Source organism: Halichoeres trimaculatus, unplaced genomic scaffold (genome assembly GCF_033239565.1).
Source record: "Halichoeres trimaculatus isolate MK-OKI-2021-1 unplaced genomic scaffold, fHalTri1.1 fHalTri1_scaffold_5, whole genome shotgun sequence".
Classification (NCBI taxonomy): domain Eukaryota; kingdom Metazoa; phylum Chordata; class Actinopteri; order Labriformes; family Labridae; genus Halichoeres; species Halichoeres trimaculatus.
Genome location: NW_027437183.1, coordinates 38,687,885 through 38,708,814, shown reverse-complemented (window position 1 = coordinate 38,708,814; position 20,930 = coordinate 38,687,885). Strand labels below are relative to the sequence as shown.

Sequence of the window (20,930 nt, the reverse complement as noted above, 5' to 3'; positions counted from 1 at the left end):
CTTTAATTAGAGGTACATTTCAAGTTCACGGGCTAAACTTATCAATTTGACTAAATATTAATTTCAAGCAGAGACCAATTTTACAATTTTACAAAAAATGCCAATCATGTATTGGAATTAGTAGTTTTTGTGCTGTCTGATTTCCCAAATGTCAAGTTTGCTCTTCAAAATGAACTAGAATACATGTTTGATTGGCTGCAACAATGAATCGATAAAAATTGATTAGTAAAAGCGTCTACAACATTTTTTCATAATTGATGCAATGTGCTGCGCCATTACTGTAATAGTTTATCTTCAGCTTATTTGTCTTCTTCCTGTTGCTGAAGGTGCATTACCGCCACCTACTTGACTAGAGTGGCGATTACATATTTTATATCAACAACCTGGTGCACAAAACAGCTTGGGTCTGACACACTGATTTCACTATCAGCACACACTGACACACACACGTACAGGGGTGAATTTTATTCTAACTTGGCAGTTTAGAAGATATAAGGTTATCTGATTGTCCAATCAGAGACACAGCTCAGATCACATGACTGACGGGCGTCCTGTAGCTGTTAGAAAGGAAACTCAGAGCTGGCGTCATGTGGCTGTATCCACGGATGGGCTTCAGTTCGCTGTTTCAGGAACAGACGGGTGACGTTGGGGAGGCTACGTCTTTATGTGATACAATCTATGGTCAGCTGATACCTAGATTCAGTGAGACATGAAGAAGAAATAACAATGGCAGACCTTCAGCAATATATTTAACTGCCTCACCAACCACCACCTCCTTCACCTCTGCCTCCATTTTTCTCTATTTTGTTAGAGCTACATCATCAACACCTTCCCCACGGTCATGTTTGTTTTTAAGTTTGTTGTTGTCACAAACTTTTGACTCTGGGCTGCCCCCCCCCCCTGTTGGATGTATTGGTTAACAGCAATGCCAACGTACAGGAAGTATGGAAGTATGAGAGCAGTGATGGTAACATTGTTTGAAAAGGACGGAATAGGCATTAACAATGCAAACTCTCTGCACACACATGCTGTGAAGAATCTCAGTGGTTTAGAACAGTCATTCCCAAAGTCTGGGTCCTGACCCATAGGTGGGTCGCCAGAGATTTTTTTGGGGTCGCCAGATCAGTTTCCAGAATGTTTACATAAAATTCATGCTTTTCCTAATCAGAAGAAGTCTCCCCCTCAACGATTTGTTTACTGATGATTGGCTCCTCCCACTGTCATATCTGTATGTATTTTGCTTCTTATCTCTTTCACAACCACATAAAAATGGAATAGAATAGAATAGAATAGAATAGAATAGAATAGAAATAGAATGGAAATAGAATAGAAGTTTCTTTCTTGTCTGTCATGACTGACAGAAACTTGACTCTAACAGGCTCATTAAAAAAAATACAAATTGGAGTTTTCACATTATTGAAGACAAAATACAGAAACAGACTGGATGCTGCGCTCAATACGTGTGTTGTTCTCTCATCTTGTACACATAGCTGGGATTCAATTCTGAAAAGCAAGCAGGCTAACCCGTCATAGTAAAAATGTATTTTCAGAGTGTAAGCCTGACAAAGTTGTAATGCATTTATCAAATTTGTCTCTTAGGCCTTTTAGCTGGTACCATAGAAGTATGATGATGCAGAAACATGATTAAAGAACCTTTGTTTATTTTTGCACACTTATCCTGTCAGTGGATTTACTGATTGGACATATTTTGGATTTTTTGGATTTGGTCGCCGTGGCTTATTCCTCCAAAAAAGTGGGTCACCTGAACAAAAGTTTGGGAAACACTGGTTTAGAAGATATTAAGATTAGGAGTTTGTCCTGACAGCTGGGCACCCTGTAGCTGTTTGTGAGCAGGCTCTGAGCCTGCCTCTTAAGTAAAGCGTTTCCAATATGGCCTCCAAAGACAACAGGCTTGAAAACTCAGCACCAGAAACAAATATGTGACTTTACTGACACTACACCATTCATCACACAGACTACAGGTGTTTTTAAGTCCAAAGGGGGAGGCATTACTGACTTACAGCAAAGAGGTAGAGTTGAGGTCATAATCTGCTGTTTCAAAAACAGCTGAAACAAACCAACCTGTCAGTCAAATCAGCCGGTTCAAAGTATTCAGGTCAAAGAAGTGAGATAACAATTGTTTCCTGACCATATTCAATTATTTTTTAAGTCTATTTTTTTTAGATTTATGTGTCTTTAATCAGAGGACAGTGGATAGAGCAGGGAACAGGGTAAGACTGGGGACTGATGTGCGGGGAAGAGGTAGGAGGCTGGACTTGAACCCAGGCCAACCACTTCAGGGCAAACCTCATGGAAACAGGTCAGGTTCATTTTTTCACTGGTCATGGCTTTTGAAAATGGAAAAAGGAGTTCAACTGCAGGCATCAAACTCAGTGGAAACTCATTCATATCAAACAGCTTTATCTCCAAATCGGTTCCCTCAGTCAACAGCAGGATGTTAAAGCTCTGCAAAGAAACCAGCAAACAGGCCGTAAACCTCTTCTTCCTGCCCACTCTTATCTGGAGAAGTAGCTTGATAAATCAAACGCCCAGCAGAAAGAGATAAGAGATGTTTCCCCTCTGATGTTAAAGCACAGACCAGAACATGAGGGTGTCTGTTGGTTTAAAAATAGGCATGTTGCCTGATGGCTTTCTGACAGTTCATGAATCTTTTCATCTCCTTTACTCAGCACGAACTGGAGGTTAAATCAAAGAAGAACAGAATAAAGAGCTGAAAAAAATCGAGTTTTCTACTTATCAAACTGTCAAGTCAACAATCGACCAAAAATCTAACCTCCTGACACCTCAGTGCCTTTGAGAAATGAACCTCTGACACTTGCATGCTAGTGTCAGAGCATACAGGCCCTTGATAGTTCCTGAAACTTTCCGCTCAAACATGTATCTGACGAGGAAATCAGACAACTTGATTTACTTGATAACCTAGGTGGAGAGGGAGAATAAGGGCAAGGATAATATGAGATATGCTCACAGGGGATCTTCATGACAACCCCATGTCCTATGACAGCTCTATTCAATTAGCTGCCCACGTGCCACATGTGGCCCAAAAGCAGCCATTGAGTGGCCCGAAAGCAGCTCCAAGAGATTGGGTTTTTCGATCCGATGAGGAAAACATCTTTTACTATCTGACAAGTTTGTACAAAAATTCCAACATTATTACAAATATTGATGACAACACCTATTGTAACCTAGAAACTAACCCACAATGCATTGTGCCATTGATCAAGTGCATTTGAAAAGTCAACATTAGCAGTCATACACCAGTAAAAGTAGCACGTCTCTTTCTAACTTAAAACAAAAAATTAGCGAGAATAATCATTAGTTTAATCCTGCGTCACCAAGTCCAAAAACCAAACCAATGTGTTTGCTCTGCAACAAGTACGTTGCAGTGCTGAAAGATTATAATGTCTGAAGACACCAACCTGAAAAACATGCGTTTCGCACAAACTTTCTCGAGAGATCTCATGAGGGGGCGGCTAAAATTCAGAGTTTGACTGCGTCTTTCAACAGGAGCTGTGCTACAATAGAGCAGACTGGCAGCTTAACTTTGTTGCTGGAAATGTGCAGCCCAGCTTACGTCCTTAGTCTGAAAACCCAGTCTGACTACATTTTTTATTGAATAGCCCTGTCCTATGAGATGATGATGATGATGATGATGATGATGATGATGATGATGATGATGATGATGATGATGATAATGGTGATGATGATTAATATTTAAGACTTGGCATGAAAAGGTCTGGATAAAACCAGAGTAATAAATCATTTATGTATTTTCAGGTGTATAGCAGGTTCTAGATTCCCAAAGACACTTGATAGGACATAAAAAGGAAAATGTGGAATTATTACCAACATATCCACTTAGTATGAGAGTTAGAAAGACAAAACCATCATATGTGACTAACCATCCTGCTCATCGCTGCTGTCTTTGGCTGGAGCAGCCTCCTCTTGAAAGCCAAGGCCGAACAGGTCAGTGTCGTCCTTGTGTTTGAAGGAGATCACGGTGGGCTTCAGGGGTGCGGCCACCTTGGCTAACTGCAATTCATCGTCAGAGAGCTCAGACAAAAGCTCATCTCTGACGGGGAAGGTGTCCTGTAAATGTGGAGCCAAAAATCAAAGAACGCAAGAGAAAATGCTTTATAATACTGAATACGTATACATTTTTGAAGGAAAGACTGGCTCAGAGAGGATGGCTTTGTGAAATGCTCATGCTTTTATGCTCGAAAACGCAAATCTAAACAATTCTTTATGTCTTATTTAAAAAAATGTCTTATTAGGCTTTACATTAGCCATGGTTACCTGAAAAGCCCATGAAAATGTTTTATTTTAAGATATTGAAAGACAAAAGAAGGACCCCTGCCAATGAAGTAAGAAGAATGTACTTAGTTTGATGAAAGACATTTTTCTGGCCCTCATTTTTCAAACATGCATAGGACTGAAAGATAGGTGTACACTCTCTTATCCACACATAGACTGGCAATTTATTAACCTGAGTGTGGATGGAGGGTATTCTTAAATCCCATGCAAGCTCTGAGTACACAGGTTGATGTCAGAGGGGTGAGTGCTGTGAGGTAGGGCTGAACGATTTTAAGAAAAGATTAAATTGCGATTTTTCTGGCAGATATCGTGATTTCAATTCGATTCACAATTTTCTTCAACTCAAGCTTTGGGATAGTCACATGTAGGGCTGAGCGATTTTAGGAAAAGATCTAATATTTCTGGCAGATATTGCAATTCACAATTTTTTAATTATCAATAGTGATGATAAATAATCTGTTTTCATCAACTTCTACTCCTAAACAGAGGCTTTTTGTTGTTGACCTGCTTACCAGCACTTTTAACACATAGATTGTCAACAAATTTGTAAAACAGAATGTGTATAATACTTGACACAACAGATCCTGAGTCAGTCAGGAGCGCTGCAAGCTTGTTTTGATTTGTAAAGCTAGAATACCATGAAAGAACTGTGTTGTCAAACGGTCCAGTTTAAAGCTTTCATGTGGCGCAGTGCTCTGTGGGTAACGTGTTGTATCACCTGTTGTCTTGATATGTGTTCCTAACAGAGTGTGTATGTCTGCTTTGCCTGCACGTGGTAAAACTTAATTGGCAAACTCCGTCATGTTACAGATTTTTATTGTCTGGTACTTTATTCTTAGGTCAGGTAAATAAATTGCACACTAGAGCCCAAAATAAAAAAGTCCCAATGTGAGAGACAGTGCACGCTGATGCTTGCTGCCACAATAAAAGCCTTGAACACTGACTGAAATGTTTATGACCTCTGAGTAATGTATTAAAGACCATCACATGACATTTTTTAATGAATTCAAGACATTTTAAGGCATTTATTTTAGATTCATGAATTAAAGACTTTTTAACGATGCATGGACACCCTGGATTGAAAATGTACTTTCATCTCCATCTGACACTTGGACCCTTGTTTGTCTTTTTGTGACTTGTGCCTGAAACTGACGCAGACCCATAACTTGTCTATTCACTCTTCAGTCTGTGGCAGGATCAGGCTGGAGTCTGGCTTAGGTTTCTGTAACAGCTGCTAAACATGCTCTTGTAACAGTCCTAAAGCAAGCTTTTTTGGACCTGACATGGACATAACTAATTTAGATGATGGTAGAAAAGAAGGGTATATGGAAGAAGTGCTTAAAACTCAGCTGGAGTTTGGCTGTTGACTGCCAAAGTGATTTCCTTTCACACGTGTTTTTTCTAACTCTACTTAACGCCACTTTTAAGGCTGTCACAGAAAAAATCATCATTTCTGTCTGCCTCTGGTTTTACAGTGTTGATACGAAAGCCTCCCTTCATGTTGCAGTTCAATAGGTTAGGGAGGCTGAACTGTGAATACTCAGAGGCGTGCTATTTTAATGACACCTGCTTTCAGCTGCCAGATTCATCGACAGCTCATCAGGTGTATGCAGTGATTAGACCAGGTACACTCGTTTCATAAATTACACAGAGTTGTTGATTTAAGCTTATTTCTACACCCAAATATGATTGTAGTTTTTCCAGTGTAGAGGAAAAAAGCCTGATGTTCATTAAGTCAGTCTCAGTTTGTACTGCTCCAGCTCACCTTTGCTTTTTTTGGTGTGTCAGAAGCTTCTGACTCGAAATCAGGGTCATCCATTACAAAGGAGAGCATCTGCTGGGCTACAGGGGCCTCAGGATCTGTGTCAGAGTCCTCAGCTTTTGGGGTACCCCCCTTCTTCTTGCTTTGGTGTCGGGTTGGCTGCTCTGCTGTGGGAGTCAGGGTGAGGGAGATGGGTGCTGCTGTCTGGCCTCTGGGCTCTGGGGGCTTTGATCCCACCTTTGGCTTTGTGATGTGGATTACAGGCCTGATAAAGAGCAACATCAAACTTTAGTTACCCCTTTTTTTCTCAACTTTTTTGGATTATCACAGTGCAGTATTACTTTGATCGTTTCTTGCAGCAGTAACAAACATTCAAGCTTTTATCTTGACTCTAAAAAAACACAGAAAGTGAACCATCATGGTTCAGCTCACCCTTACACTGTGATTACATAGATCTGACCATCATGCCAAAAAACGCTGGTTGACCACAATTAATCCATGATCAGGCTGTGCATTAGAACCAGAATACGGTACTCTGAAGTAGGAGGGCACAGTGAAAAACTTCAAACTAACAAGCCATTAGGTAATAATCATTTTTGGTACCACTATACCAGCTTTAACTTAATCATAAATCTACAAAAAAACAAATCTGGACAAAAATACAGATTTTAATTCTGTGTGGATGGATTCATTTAACTGACAACATGTTTGATATGTGGCAATACATTGGCAAACAACAAAAAGTGATGTGTTGAGCGATATTATCACTATGTTATTAAATGCAATTGATTTTTCAAAAATTTTGAAATTTTTGAAATGTGAAATTTTAAAATTGAAAGTTTTGCAGATTTTTTTAAAATCATTTTTTAATTTTAGATTTTTTTCTTTTTCAAAAATATTTGCAAAATTTTAAATGTATTTATTTTATGCAAAGTTTTGTTTTTTCAAAATGTTTTGATTTTTTTTGCAAATTTGTCAACAACAATAATAATGATAATAATAATAATAATAATAATAATAATAATAATAATAATAATTATTATTATTATTATTATTATTATTATTATTATTATTATTATTATTATTATCATTATAACAATAAATGTAATAATAATAATGATAATTATTTGATCCCTTGTTTGGATGTGTGAGTTCTCTCCTGGTGCGTCACTTCCGTCCCCCTGTCCAGAGACATGCTAATCACTTTGATTCTTGCTCTAAACTGCCTGTAGGTGTGAGTGTGTGTGATAATGGTTTCTCTGCCTCTACGTGTTAGCCCTTTGATAGGCTGGGGACCTGACTATGATGAGCCCCACTTTGCCCCAAATGGCAGCTAGGATAGACTCCAGAACCCTGTGTCCCTGTGTGGGGGTGAGGGAGAAAATGGGTAAGATAACGGTGGATAGATCGTCCAAATAATCATCTAAATTCCAGCAAGCTGCTTGCTAGTTTGCAACACAGACTTTGCCACCAGATCCGTTCATTTTGGGGGTTTAGAATCCTGAAAAAACAACTTACGCTTTAAGCTCAGGTTCACTGTCCAGGTCTTGTGTGATGGTTGGGGCTGTTATTCCTCCCTCCTCTTCATCACTGGTCAGAGTAATATCTTTGCTGGGGGGCAGGGCCTTTGGTTGGGGAAGGCTGGGCTCAGTGTCATCAGGATCAAGTTCGTCCTGGAATCCAGACACCATGGGGTTTCCTCTGCCTTCACCATCGCTAGAGGAGAGAAAAGGAAAGGGAGACAGTTCTTTTACCTCTTCCCCTTAAGACTTAATAGTGCTTCCACTCAATGCTTCACCTAGCCGGGCTGAGGGTTTGGGGATTAAAAAAGATGTTTTTTCAAAGTGCAGTTACTGTGAGGTGGCTTGGTTGGAAACATGCAGCAGTTTGACTTGCTGTTGTGAAACGTGCCCTGTGCTCTAGACACTACGAATGTGGACAGCACAATCTCCCATATTTCTTTTCTCGTTTTTTAAAATATTGAAAGAAAAAAAAGGAGCTTCCTAAGTTTGATGATGCTCAACCCAAACCTCAGTAAAATCCAGTGCAAAAATGTGCACAATTTGCAAAGCACAGTAAGTATAAATAAAATTATGAGCAAACACCATGAAAAGACTGTGACAAATAAAGCCATGCTTTTCTGCACAATAAATACATTTCAAGGCTTATGTATTTAAAGTAAATGCACGTCATTATTAGAGTTTAACTACATAAAGTAAAGACTGACCTGTCGCTGTCCACAGCAGCTGCAGGCTGAGGCCCCTTGTTCCTGAAGGGCAGGCTATCCTCCAGAAAGCTTTTATCCAGTCTCTCATCGGGCACAAAATCATCCACACTCTGAACCTTTGAAGGACAGACAGGTGTAGGCTGCTCCTCTGAGGAAAACATAGAGTATGATTTATAATCAACAACTGAATAAGTTTAGTTCATTAAAAAATCTCTACCGTATGTTCAGAAGCCCACCATGTGCCGCCCTCTCATTTAACAAAAAGCTCAACAAAGTCATGACATCACATGACATTCATACACCAGCCAGTCATTTGATCTCTTGAAAAGCTCCACAATACTTTGACTGCTAAATCAGGAATCTTGTGACTACTTATTGTTGAATGGAGTGTCGCATTTGTGCCAGAACATTTTACAAAAGAGAGAGAAACAACTTTGAAAGCATGCATCTTCAAATATACAACCCTAAAATCATAGACCTGTCCACACACCACTAACCAACAGTGGGAGCAAGTAGGGGTTCAGTGTCTTGCTCTAAGTCACTTCAGCATATGACTAGCAGGAACTGGAATCGAACCCCCAACCTTCTGATGGAGAGGCGACTACTCTACCACTGAGCCACAGCTGCCCCTATAAATGCCACCTGAGTTGCTTGAATCTAGTCTGCCAATGGATTAGGAACAAATTTACTTGTCATGTTTCTTAGATAAGGCATAATTTCTTAATACAAGAAACTCAACAAGTACATTTTTTACTAAAGCTTTAGGATACACATAAATGCAGAGGAGGGAAGAGAGCTAGCACCAGGCAGAGGTAGGAAGGAGATACAAGCCAGGTCTCCCCTCTCGCATTATGAACAATACAATGTGTGGCTAATTTGTAAATTTTTTACGGCCTCCAGGGGGCACTCTTCAGGTTGTACTCATTCAGCAACAATTATCTCCTATGATTTCTGGAAAAAGAGACAAACAGAGCGGCCTGTGGTAAGAAGGAGAAACACGGGAAAATTGCAAAAGCCCTTCAGTCAGTGCAAAATAGTTAAAAGTGCAAAATAGCTGCCAAGTTCAGGTACATTAACATGAAGTATTTGTTTTATTGTGATTATTAGAAGACAATGAGGTACTGATTTCAGCCTGTGTTCAGGACCCTCACTGCTGTTGGGTAGAAACTGTCTCTGAACCGGTTTGTCCTTGCAGTGAACGACCTGTACCGCCTGCCTGATGGTAACAGATTAAACATGTGGTGTCCAGGGTGAGAGGAGTCCTGGGATATTTTTCCGCATTTCGGAGGCAGCAGGAATGGTGCAGTTCTTCCAGTGTGAGGAGAGGGCAGTCGGTGATGTTTTTAGCTGTGTTGATAATCCTTTGTAGTGACGTCCTCTGAGCCACTGTGCAGCTGGTGTACTTTATATAAACAGTTCACCAGGATGCTCTCGATAGTGCACCTGTAGAAAGACACAAGCAGTCTCTGGGGGATGTTGTTCTTCCTGAGCAGCCTCAGGAAGTGAAGTCTCTGCTGGGCCTTCTTCAGTAGCTCAGAGGTCTTCACAGTCCAGGTCAGGTCCTTCTCTAAGTGGACTCCCAGAAAGCAGAAGTCCTCTACCCTCTCCACACATTCCCTGTTGATGTGTAGGGGTGGAATGTCTGTTTTAGTCCTACGAAAGTCGATGATCAGCTCCTTGGTCTTAGCTGTGCTGAGGAGCAGGTTGTTATCTCTGCACCACCCAGTCAGCTGCTCCACCTCAGCCCTGTATGCATAGTGTGGTGTTGTTGGCAAACTTGATGATGGTGTTACTGGGGTGTGCAGAGGTACAGTATGTGTAGAGAGTGTAGAGCAGAGGGCTCAGCACGCAGCCCTGGGGGGAGCTGATGCTGAGGCTGACGAACCCGGATGTGTGGTCTCCCACCCTCGCCTTCTGCCTGCGGTCCGACAGGAAGCTGTAGATCCACATGCAGATAGAGTGTGGAAGTCCAAGGTCTCCCAGTTTACCCACCAGTTTGAGAGGAAGGATGGTGTTAAATACGGAGCTGTAGTCCACAAAGAGCATGCGTGTGTAGGTCCCCTGCTGCTCCAGGTGGGACAGTGACATGTGGAGCGCTGTGATTACAGCATCCTCTGTTGATCTGTTCGACCCGTAGGCAAACTGGTGGTGGGTCCAGGATCTCAGGGAGGAGTGAGGTGATGTGACCCCGTACCAGTTTCTCAAAGCACTCTATCACCACTGGAGTGAGAGCTACTGGTCGGTAGTCATTGAGGCTGGAGATGTGTTGCTTCATGGGCAGGGGGACGATGGTGGAGGACTTCAGGCATGGTGGAACGATGGATTGGGACAGGGACAGGGTTGAGGATTTCAGTGAACACTCCAGCCAGCTGGTCAGCGCAGTCCCTCAGCACCCGTTGGGTCCAGCCGCCTTCCATGGGTTGACCGCCTGCAGCGTGCGCCTCACGTTGTGTTCCTCCAGTGTGAGGCTGGAGCTGCTCTGGACGGCAGGGTGTGGTGTAGCTGCCTCCTCGATCCTCCTCCTGTAGTCTCTCTTGGTCTCTCTGATGCTCCTCTTCAGGTTGGCTCTGGCTGCACTGTACAGAGTGCCGTCACCAGCCCTGAAGACGGTGTTTCTGTCTTTAAGCAGCTGCTGGACCCTCTGTGTCATCCAGGGCTTCCTGTTTGGGTACACCTGGATGTTCTTGTCCACTGTGACGTTGTCTGTGCAGTTTTTGATGTAGCACAGAACACTGTACTTGAACACCTCCAGGTCTGGATGTTCAAAAATGTCCCAGTTAGTCCTTTCAAAGCAGTCCTGTTGCTGCTCAGAGGCATCATCAGGCCAGGTTGTGATCCTCCTTCTGGTTCTAGGGGCAGTTTTCCAAAGGGGGGTGTATGCAGAGATCATGAGCAGGGACATGTGGTCAGACTGGCCCAGGTGTGCTAGCTGTTTAGCCTTGTAGCCCAGCTTGATGTTGGAGTACACCTTGTCCAGTGTATTAGCCCCTCTGGTGGCACACTTAACGTGCTGATGAAACCTGGGAAGCACCGTTTTAAGGTCCACATGATTGAAGTCCCCTGTTATGATGTGTGCTCTCCTTGGGGTGTCTGCTCTGCTGCTTGCTAATGCTGCTGTGGAGTAGTCCGTTAGCCGAGCTAGCATTAGAATCGGGTGGGACGTAAACAACAGTCACAAACACCGCTGTTAACTCCCGGGGAAGGTAGATGGGCCTGCATTTAACAGTCACATATTCCAGTTCCACAGAGCAGTGACTGTCCACAGTCACTGCGTCAGTACACCAGTTGTTGTTTGTGTACAAACACACACCTCCTCCTCTATTCCTCCAACAATCATTCGTTCTATCTTGTCGATAGGCTAAGTAGCCCGCTAGCTCGATGGCCGAGGGGTGCAGAATATAGCACAACAAGTCCGGTGTTGTGCCATATACTGCACCCCCTCCAGCGGAAGGCCTATTGGAAGCATAGATATAGAGCATCCACTTCCCTGTGGAAATAGTTCTCCTAAACGCTTTGACGCACAGCTTTCTGGCACAATTCTCCTGGAGTTTCATCTGGTGTCTGCACAGACATGAGTTAATATTGTTTCAGTGATAGAATAAAAGGAGCCAGGTATTAACCTAGGGTCTGTCCTTATATTTTGGGGGCAAAATGCAATGGCGCGAACATCGGGCTCACCCTTCCTGTGTAAATATCTCATGTTCGAACAGTAGTTCTAACTTAGTTGGAGCGGCTTTTATTTGTAGTCTGGAAATAGCGGTATTCTGAGTCTTATTCTGTTTATCAAATGATGTGTTTTGTCTTTTAAAGGCTTTTTCATAATGCCTTGATCACCATCTTTGCTGTAACCCTCTCAGACACAGAAAAGAATCAAAGATGAGCTGATTCTAAATAAAAGTGTTGGCTTTCATTCTGTGGGTGTCTAATGCAGCTACAGTGGTTGTTGGCACTGTCAAATAATTAATACCTCCACTAATTAGGCCAGTGATGGATGAGGACAAACGTTAGACTGACTGAGTACATCAGTTTTTTTTTTTTACTTCTAACTGAAGTCTTCAGATCAATGTAACAGCCACAGTAATGTACATGTTAAGCAGCATATGCACACAAGCATAAAGAATATTTTAAAGACAGCTTGAGCAGAAGAGACTGACCTGATGCAGAAGCCTCAGCAGCAGGAGAAGAGCCGAACCAACGGGACATGAAGCCACGTTTCTGTGGGGCTGTGCCTCCAGCTGTAGCTGAGGACTGAAGGTGTTCAGGAGACTGAGCCTGAGGAGGCTTAGACTCAACAACAGGTGAAGCTGCTCCACTAGCCATGGTTACAGGAGGCTGAGGGGGAGAGGCTGTCACCGATGGGGACTGTGGGATAACCTGGGACAGAATGGGGGGCTGTGGGGTACTGGGGCTGGAGCTGCCTGTGGAGGCCCCGCTTGGGGGGACGATGGGGGACTGGGAGCCTGAAGAGGGACTCTGACCGTTGGCTGGACCAGGAGAGCCGTAGCCTTTACTGCGAGACTCCAAGTTCTCCAAGAAACTGCAGAAATCATGAAAGAGGCAAGAATGTAAGGCTGCTCATTGAGCACATCTTTGCCCCAACTCCCCCAATCAATCACAAATAAAACACCACACATGGTTTTAAATTAAAAATGGGATTATTTCAATATTTCTGTCAACAATGAACACGGATAAATTTAGTTTTCTGTACTATACTTCATTCTACTTTGACCTGACACTTGACAGATTCACAAACTAAACATCCTAGCCTAGATGAACTTGATAGCTGCAACCAGTAATAAAACGCAGGGCACAGTGATATACAGTATCTAATTTCTTTAAAAACTGATTAGAAGCATTCATAAAAAGCAGGTCTCCATAGTCCAACAAAGGTAAAAATGTTGTGGCGATCAAATGTTTTCTGACTTTTAGAGAACAGTTTAACTTACTTGTAAATAAGAAACCCAATTTAAGTTTAAATGCCTCTCTGGGTACACGCAGGATTTCTCAGCTAAAACGTCTATCCACCTAATATCTGTCCACTTGCTGATCTTTTCTATCCACTCACTGCTATTACACAAACCTGGGAGCTGTTTACCATCTGTCAAAGTAATACTAAGTTAAAAATGTGTTTTTTGGTGGTTAACCCCCACGTCGATTGATAAACCATTATATTCTTCAGTGCTTCTGCACTCAAGTTGCACGTGCATCCGTCATGGTTGATAAACAAATATTTCCTCTCAAATATTCCCTATCCTCCCTAAACTGATGTCTTTAACCTGCAGTATGCCCTTTTGGCAGAACGGACTTGGTATAAATAGAATATAACAGCCAGTGTACTTATGCCCCTCTTTCTTTAAACAGTAAAGTGGCAGATAGGGAGAAAGACAGATGGTACATGTCATAGTTTTGATCCTCAGTCTCCTGCTGGACGCACAGCTCCTCTAGCGTCGCATCCATGTCTAGCTGGTTGGTCTCCAGCTGCCTTAAAAGAGTCTCTCTCTGCACGCACCCACACACATCCACACACACACACACACACACACACACACACACACACACACACACACACACACACACACACACACACACACACACACACACACACACACATTAAACACAAAGCTGACATGAATGATTAATCTAAGGCTAGGATAAGGCTAGGATTAAGTCACTACAGTCACACTGTTAGAAAGTGTGATCAGAATGAATGTCTCTGGTTTAACAATAACGCATGTGACTTAAAGCTTACTAGAATCCTTACACCAGTAACAGACAGGAGGAAGAGGAAAAGTTGGAATAACCATGACAGCTAAGATGACACATGAGGAAGAGGAAAATGACCTGTAGTTGCAGGAAGGGGATGTTGAAGAACCTGTGCAAATACTTCAGGCCGAACCCGTTTTTCATTGAGGACTCAGCGTAGTGGATGTAAGAGGCTCCCATCGGTCTGTAAAACACACAAATACAACCAATTATCCTTCATAACAAAGTCCTGTTTGTTTCATCACATCAAAGACAGAGACAATATTTTCTTTGGTCACCAGGGGGCAGAAGACTGGGCCCTGGCAAACCTCTCTACACTTGGTAAATCTACTAAAAACCATTTATCAAACAAATCTATCAGTCAATTTTTTCATCACGTTTTTATTTACATCGCTACCTGCTACTGCTGCGGATGAAGGGATGATGGCAAAAATGTAACAAAATAAAAAAAAACCCTCTTTCATAACATTTTCTTTAATACTGTTTTTTTTGTTTTGTTTTCTTTTTTAGATCTTCCAGGGCCCGCATTAATAGCCATTAGCAAGAAAAATGGACTGTTTGTACTAACTGTTAAAATAATTGATCAGTGGTATGCATGAGCCAGGTTAAAGGGCCAAAAGAGCAGCAAATATACCCCATTACAGGTGCTAACAGCAGGGTTACAGCGCCTGATCGGTTGTTTAGGCAGATGTGGTGCTTATACCGTTCAGACAAAATATGCAAAGACAGTGGATATTTAGGGATCAAACTAACCCTTTGGAAAAGTATGATGATGTGAAGCTGTACAGCAAATTTAGATTCAGGCAATCCAAGTCTCTAACAAGCAATGCTGACTGCTCTCAGCTTTACAAGTTTGATTTGAGCTTTGCCGTTATGTGCTTCCCACTCCATTGATAAGCCTTTATTCATGTTGCGCTGTAAAACCTCAAACCTGGTCTGAATCCACTCATCATGTCAGTTAATCATCGTAGTCGAGGTAAATACAAACTGTTTTCGACACGGTCTGTTTCATTTTGAAAGTCACTGGCTGTTTGTAGGTAGTTTCCAGTAATGACTTCCTGTTCTGCTCGATCTTCCCTACGCTGAATTTATGTGTCACAGCACCATGTCCATCAAAAATAGGATTACCTGCAACACGACAGACCAGCCAAGCTAATGGATTGAAACAGAACGGATCCAGTGTAAGTTGACAGATTGATTTGAATGAAACCTATTCGATTAGTTTGCTGTAACAGAATGGAGACGCCCTGTAGACGCATCTGGTGTATTTCAGCCATAATGCTACTGTTTGTTTGATGGCTGAACGTGCATACGGGCCCTACTCTCTAACATGAACTAGTGCAATCTTTCCATCTTCTGATGTTGCCCTCAGGGAAACTGGTAAAGTATGACAGAACCATGATGTATGAGCAGGACTGTATTATAGTAACCATTCAGCTTTAATTACATAATTGCCTTAAAATCCCCCAAAATCCCTTGAACCAGATTCTGCTCGAGAGCATAGACCAGGATATTAAGTCTGTCACATTCAACCTTCAGAATGAAAGATTTTGTTTCATTCCACCATCAAGCTGATCTCTACCTGTTCAGTCCAGCGATCAGATCTCTGATATCATCGGGGAGGATAACGCGGTGCTCGCCCATGTCCCTGTGGTTTCCCAGCACACACACTGGCACGTGGGTGGGCACTTTGGGCAGCTCTCTCAAGATGTAGTTAAAAGTCCTGCAAGCAACAATAAACATTATTCTGAGATTAGTGAAATGAAACTGTAATAAAGTAAAAAAGGGATGCTTAAACCTGATATGTACATCAGTATTAGTCTGACTGGATGTTTATTATAGGAGCTGGCCCAAAGGGTTTTTCAAAACATTTTAATTCCTGATCCTTTTGACTTTTCCAAATGAAATAAGATGTGTTACATTTGCTTGTTGCACAATTTTCACACCAATATAATCAAGTAGGGTACCACAGAAGCTTCTTTCTTACATCTTAACACACTCAACACTTTCAAATTAGTGTGTGTGTGGGTGTCTGCTTGGCTCTGAAATTATGCTACATGTGCTGCAGGTAGTACTGAGAGAATTGTGAACTAGTGAGGCAGAGCACACTCTGCTGGATGGGCCGTATAATGATGCCATTTTCAAATCATCTCCAACACTGGCTGAATCCCAAAGTGTTAAAATGCAGTCTCCTCTCTGCTCTGCAGCACTGGGAGTACTTTCTAAGCCAAGGGTCAACAACTAGTAACAACCCTCTCTTTTTCAGGGCTCTAAACTAAATTTTTCACTGGTAGCACTTAGTGGTGTAACGGTACACAAAAATGTTGGTTCGGTATGGTACTCAGTTTTAAAGCTTCGGTTCGGTACATTTTCAGTAGAGCTGCAGCGATTAGTCGACATAATCGACTTGTCGAAGATAAAAATTAATCGACGCATATTTTAATAGTAGACACGTTGTATTATTGTTTTTATCGTCGTTGACACATGGTGAAATCAAACACCAGGGGGTAATACTCATTTGTAACTTCAGTTCACAGCATGAGGTGCTGTGTTATTGGATACTTTTATGGGAAAAGATCACTAAGTTCATACGTCATCATACATATTGATGAGGAAAAATCTCCACTCCCAGAGAGCGCTGTGCACTGATGGAGGCTCTGCATCTCCGGCTTGGACAGCCTGACAGCTCCCGGAGTTTAGCGTCTGATAACGTGATTTAGACAGTCTCCTTCACTCTCTGTTACAGACTGTTTTTCAGGATCTGAGTCAAAACTAGTGTCAAAACTCCCCTAACTTTTTAAAAGAGAGGACATTTATCTGATGGCGCTCTCACTCTCAAGCTCACACTGCACCCGTAACACTCAGCGGGGAGGAGGAGGGGCGAAGTGCGCATGAGGGAAGTAGTACATGTAGAGAAACAAAACTAAATGCATTGTCATGGAGAGCTGGGAGAGAGTCAGGCAGGATCATACAGAGAGCAAAGCCCCAATAAACAAATAAACATTAGAAAATAAGCACAAAGTCACTAATAAGCAGTCTGTCCAACACTGCGAACAACAACTTCATTTCCCTGTTACCTGCTTCATTCATTTTGAGATTTATTTTTTCTATAGCACTTATATTTTTTTATGTTATCATGAATGAAATAAAGACCAACAAACGAACAAACAAACATGACACAGGGCTGACCAATCAGAGGTGAGAACCCAACTCTGGGCAAATGTAGTGAAAATGCAACACACAGGTTGAATTATAAAGGTCTGCACATTTTAAGGGACAAATTAGGTTGAAACACAAAATAACTGTGATTAATCGACTAATCCAAAAAATAATCAATAGATTAGTCGACTTTAAAAATAACTGTCAGTTGCAGCCCTATTGGACTGTAAGAGTAAACAGACTGGCCTTTTATTTTTTATGATTTTATTCTATATTTTGCATTTTGCTGTGCAAAACAGTATTGTTTAATTAGCTCTGTTATGAAAGAGATTGTTTTGGCATTTATTGGGGAAACATTATGGTTTTAAAATAATTGAACAGAAAAATAATCATTAGACTAATCGTCCAATTAATGGTTAGATTAGTCAACTAATCGACAAAATGATCGCCCGATTAATCGTTTTAAAAATAATCGTTTACCCCCAGCCCTAATTTTCGGTACTACAAGGGACACAAATGCAGCATTTTTTTTATTATGAACATTTTGAATTTCTGTCTTCTGTCTTTTATCTTAATTGCAGCATCAACAGTTTTGTTAATAAATACAATTTTAATTCAAAAATTGTAAAACAAAACATAAAAGAAATAAGAATAATGCTGCAACCTTCAACCAAAAGAGTCCACAATATAGAAAGGGTAGCATTCAAGCAGAAAAAAAAATCATCTGTTTATGTTGAAGAAAAAAAGTAAGGTCATTTTCTCAGTCTCTTGTTGTAAACAAAAACACAAAGTTTCGAGTGTAAAATGAACAGTTCAAGCTTATAGGCTTACAAACTAAGATATTGTCTTTTCTTTTTTAGGGAAAGGAACTTTTCCACATAGTCCAAAGGGCAGCATTAACAGTTTAGTTCCAGCTAGAATTTCCGATTAGCTTCATTTATTTTCATGTTTTTTGCCAGAAAAATCAACTTGTCCACATTTTCTGCAGAAAGGGCAGACCTGCTGGCAGTTACAATGTCACCAGCTGTAGAAAATACCCTCTCACTAGTGACAGAGGTTGCAGGTACAGCAACGTAGTGCTTTGCTAACTTGGCAATATGGGGGTATGTAGACTCATTGGTCCTCCACCAGACAAGTGGGTTGGAATCCAGCGAGATGCAGTCTGCTGCCTTGTATGAGGTACCTTCTTCCTCCACCACCTGCAAAATAGGTTTTTGCCCCACCTGAGACTGGAAGAGCTCACCAAACAGTTCAGTCATGATTGACTTTTTGAGAGGAGGAGATGAGTTAGATGCCTCTGGGTGTCCTATACAGGAGATGAACTCGCAGCTGCTCCCTCCTTGTGCTACAAAATAAAGACAAACAAACAAAAAAAACTCAGGTTAATTAGAAATTAAATTTGAGTAGCATGTTTTCAATTTAGCGATTAAATATTTTAAGAAAAGGAATTACCTGTTCTTCCATGGTTACAATCTCTGCAATGATGCCATTAAAGATTCTTTCATGGCGGGAAACATCCTCCTGAGGAAGGGCCTTGAACCTTGGGTCAGAGCTGTGCATTGGTGCAGGAAGTCCTCACATGCTAAGTATCTGTCCCGAGGTTATCTCTGATGGCAGCTTTGACTCCTCTCACAGTTGGACTGTCCTCCTCACTGAGTTCCACTGATTTGAGCACTGTTGTTTTCAGGGGCAGTATCATTGATTCAGAAGGTGCTGTGTCAGTGCTCATCAGAGTTGTGATTGTTTTAGTGGACATCTTGATCAGACAAGGTGGCTATGTTTTTTTTCTCAAGAGCCTTTTCTGTTAGAGCTGAGTACACAGCTGCCTGTGGCTCAAGGTACCTCTCCAGCATATCCTAACTGGAGTTCCAGGGGGTACTGACTTGGGCTTGGGTATATTGAGCATCTCCTGTTTTCTCTCCAATATGCGTGAAGCTGTGGCGCTCTGGTGAAAATAAGCCACGACTTTTATGACCTTACCAAGCACTCTTTACAGCTGGTTCAGTCCTGTTGCTTTTTGTGATGCTAAATTAATCAAGCATCCAACTTGTGGGCCGAGTCCAGCTTCACTCACTGCATTCACAACATTTCTTGCATTGTCTGTGGTGACAGGGATTGAGGTTCCTGGCTTCACCCAATTCCACTCTGATACTGTCTCTTTAAGTGCTTCTGCAAGATCTGTGCTTGTGTGTTGCTCATAAATAGGTCGAGTTTGAAGCACATGGCTTACCATGTTCCATTCCGGTGTGATATAGTGGGCAGTTACCCTTAAGTAGCTCTCTGTAGCTCTGGATTTCCATCCGTCAGTTGTGAGTGCGATGGTTAAAGCCTTTGATAAGTTGTGCAGAACTGCAGCTTTGGCTTCTTCATACAGCGTTGGTACAATGGCACTGCTAAAAGGCCGCCGGGAAGGAATTTTGTATGGCGGCTCCACTGTCTTTAGCATGTGTCTCAATCCCACGTTCTCAACAACTGAGTAAGGTTGTTAATCCGCTGCAATGAAAAGTCCAATAGCCTTTGTAATGGCCTTGGCTCGCTCGGAATTACTCGCAAAAGGCTGTTTAAATGCCAAAGTGAGTTGACTTTGCTCCACGACCTCCTTTCGCCTAGTCCCAGTTAAGTTAGTGTTTGCGTGGTGCCTCTTGAGATGCTTTAACAAATTAGACATGTTGCCAGCACTGTAGCCGATGTCTGGTGAACAACGCCGGCACACTACGCATATCTTGTCAACTTGTCTTTGTCCAGTGATGTTTTTCACTGGGAAACCAAAATCTTTCCACACAGGAGACCTCAAAGATGTAGGGGCATCTTCCAGCTCGAGCTGTTGATGAGCTGTTGCTGCCATGCTGCTTGCGGTCTGTTGTGTGCTTCCTCTTTGCAGACTGTTAGGGAACATGAGTACACGTGGAACAAAAAATTTTTCCCTTGTGTAATCGGATCGATTCGCATGCCGCACGGACCGAAGGCCCTGTACTGAAACAGTCCGGGCTGAGTTCATGTACCGTTACACCCCTAGTAGTACCGGTGTGACAAACTTCCTCAGTTGGTCATACCTTTTATTTAGTGTACGGTAACTCTAGTTATGATATTTGCTAAGTATTTTACTGTGGTTATGAAGTTTGTCTGCAACAAGCACTGGATGAAAAACTAGGTTTTTTTATTGTGCATAACTTTAAGAGAAAATAACAAAATTGCTTCTTGAATAAAAGCAAAGAATAAAAGACATGTGTGTGTTTACATGTCAGGGTTATCATATTTAACAAAAGTATTTTTGATGTATAGTAGATTAGTAAAACTGTAAGTTTATGAAACTTACTAAAACAAAATAAATTCTAGAGGAAATGTCTTTTGTTTTTCTCTTTTTTAATCTGTCTCATACATAAACTTATACAGAGCTACTGACAGGGAGTGCTGGCAGGCTGCCATTACTCAAGCATTCTCTTCAACAAGGAGAGTTTAGTGCTGCGTAAATTTTAAACTGTTAAATAGTGAAACGCTTGTTGTTGTGAAGTTCTGTCTGTCTTTGATTTGTCATGATAGACTGTGTGTGAGGCGCATATGTGCTGTGTGTATACGCAACAGCGCTCACTCCTCAGAACAGGAGAGAGCGCAGGTGGAGGAGACTGACTAAGCCAGTGGAAAAGACGGCGACTTTTAATTATGTCTTAAACAGTGCCTGTGATA

General features: G+C 41.8%; 1 protein-coding gene across 3 annotated transcripts in view; it reads right to left on the bottom strand.

Moving 5' to 3' along the window:
- The window catches only part of rabl6b (RAB, member RAS oncogene family-like 6b), a 38,154-nt gene that overhangs the window by 3,599 nt on the left and 13,625 nt on the right, over positions 1 to 20,930 (bottom strand). For all 3 annotated transcript variants that reach the window (XM_074671258.1, XM_074671257.1, XM_074671259.1), the window contains 8 exons: positions 15,670 to 15,810; positions 14,166 to 14,271; positions 13,720 to 13,823; positions 12,479 to 12,861; positions 8,325 to 8,472; positions 7,616 to 7,813; positions 6,101 to 6,362; positions 3,924 to 4,110 (listed from right to left, as the gene is read on the bottom strand). In XM_074671258.1, coding sequence (XP_074527359.1) covers positions 3,924 to 4,110; positions 6,101 to 6,362; positions 7,616 to 7,813; positions 8,325 to 8,472; positions 12,479 to 12,861; positions 13,720 to 13,823; positions 14,166 to 14,271; positions 15,670 to 15,810 — 1,529 coding nt within the window. The remainder of the gene's footprint in view (positions 1 to 3,923; positions 4,111 to 6,100; positions 6,363 to 7,615; positions 7,814 to 8,324; positions 8,473 to 12,478; positions 12,862 to 13,719; positions 13,824 to 14,165; positions 14,272 to 15,669; positions 15,811 to 20,930) is intronic.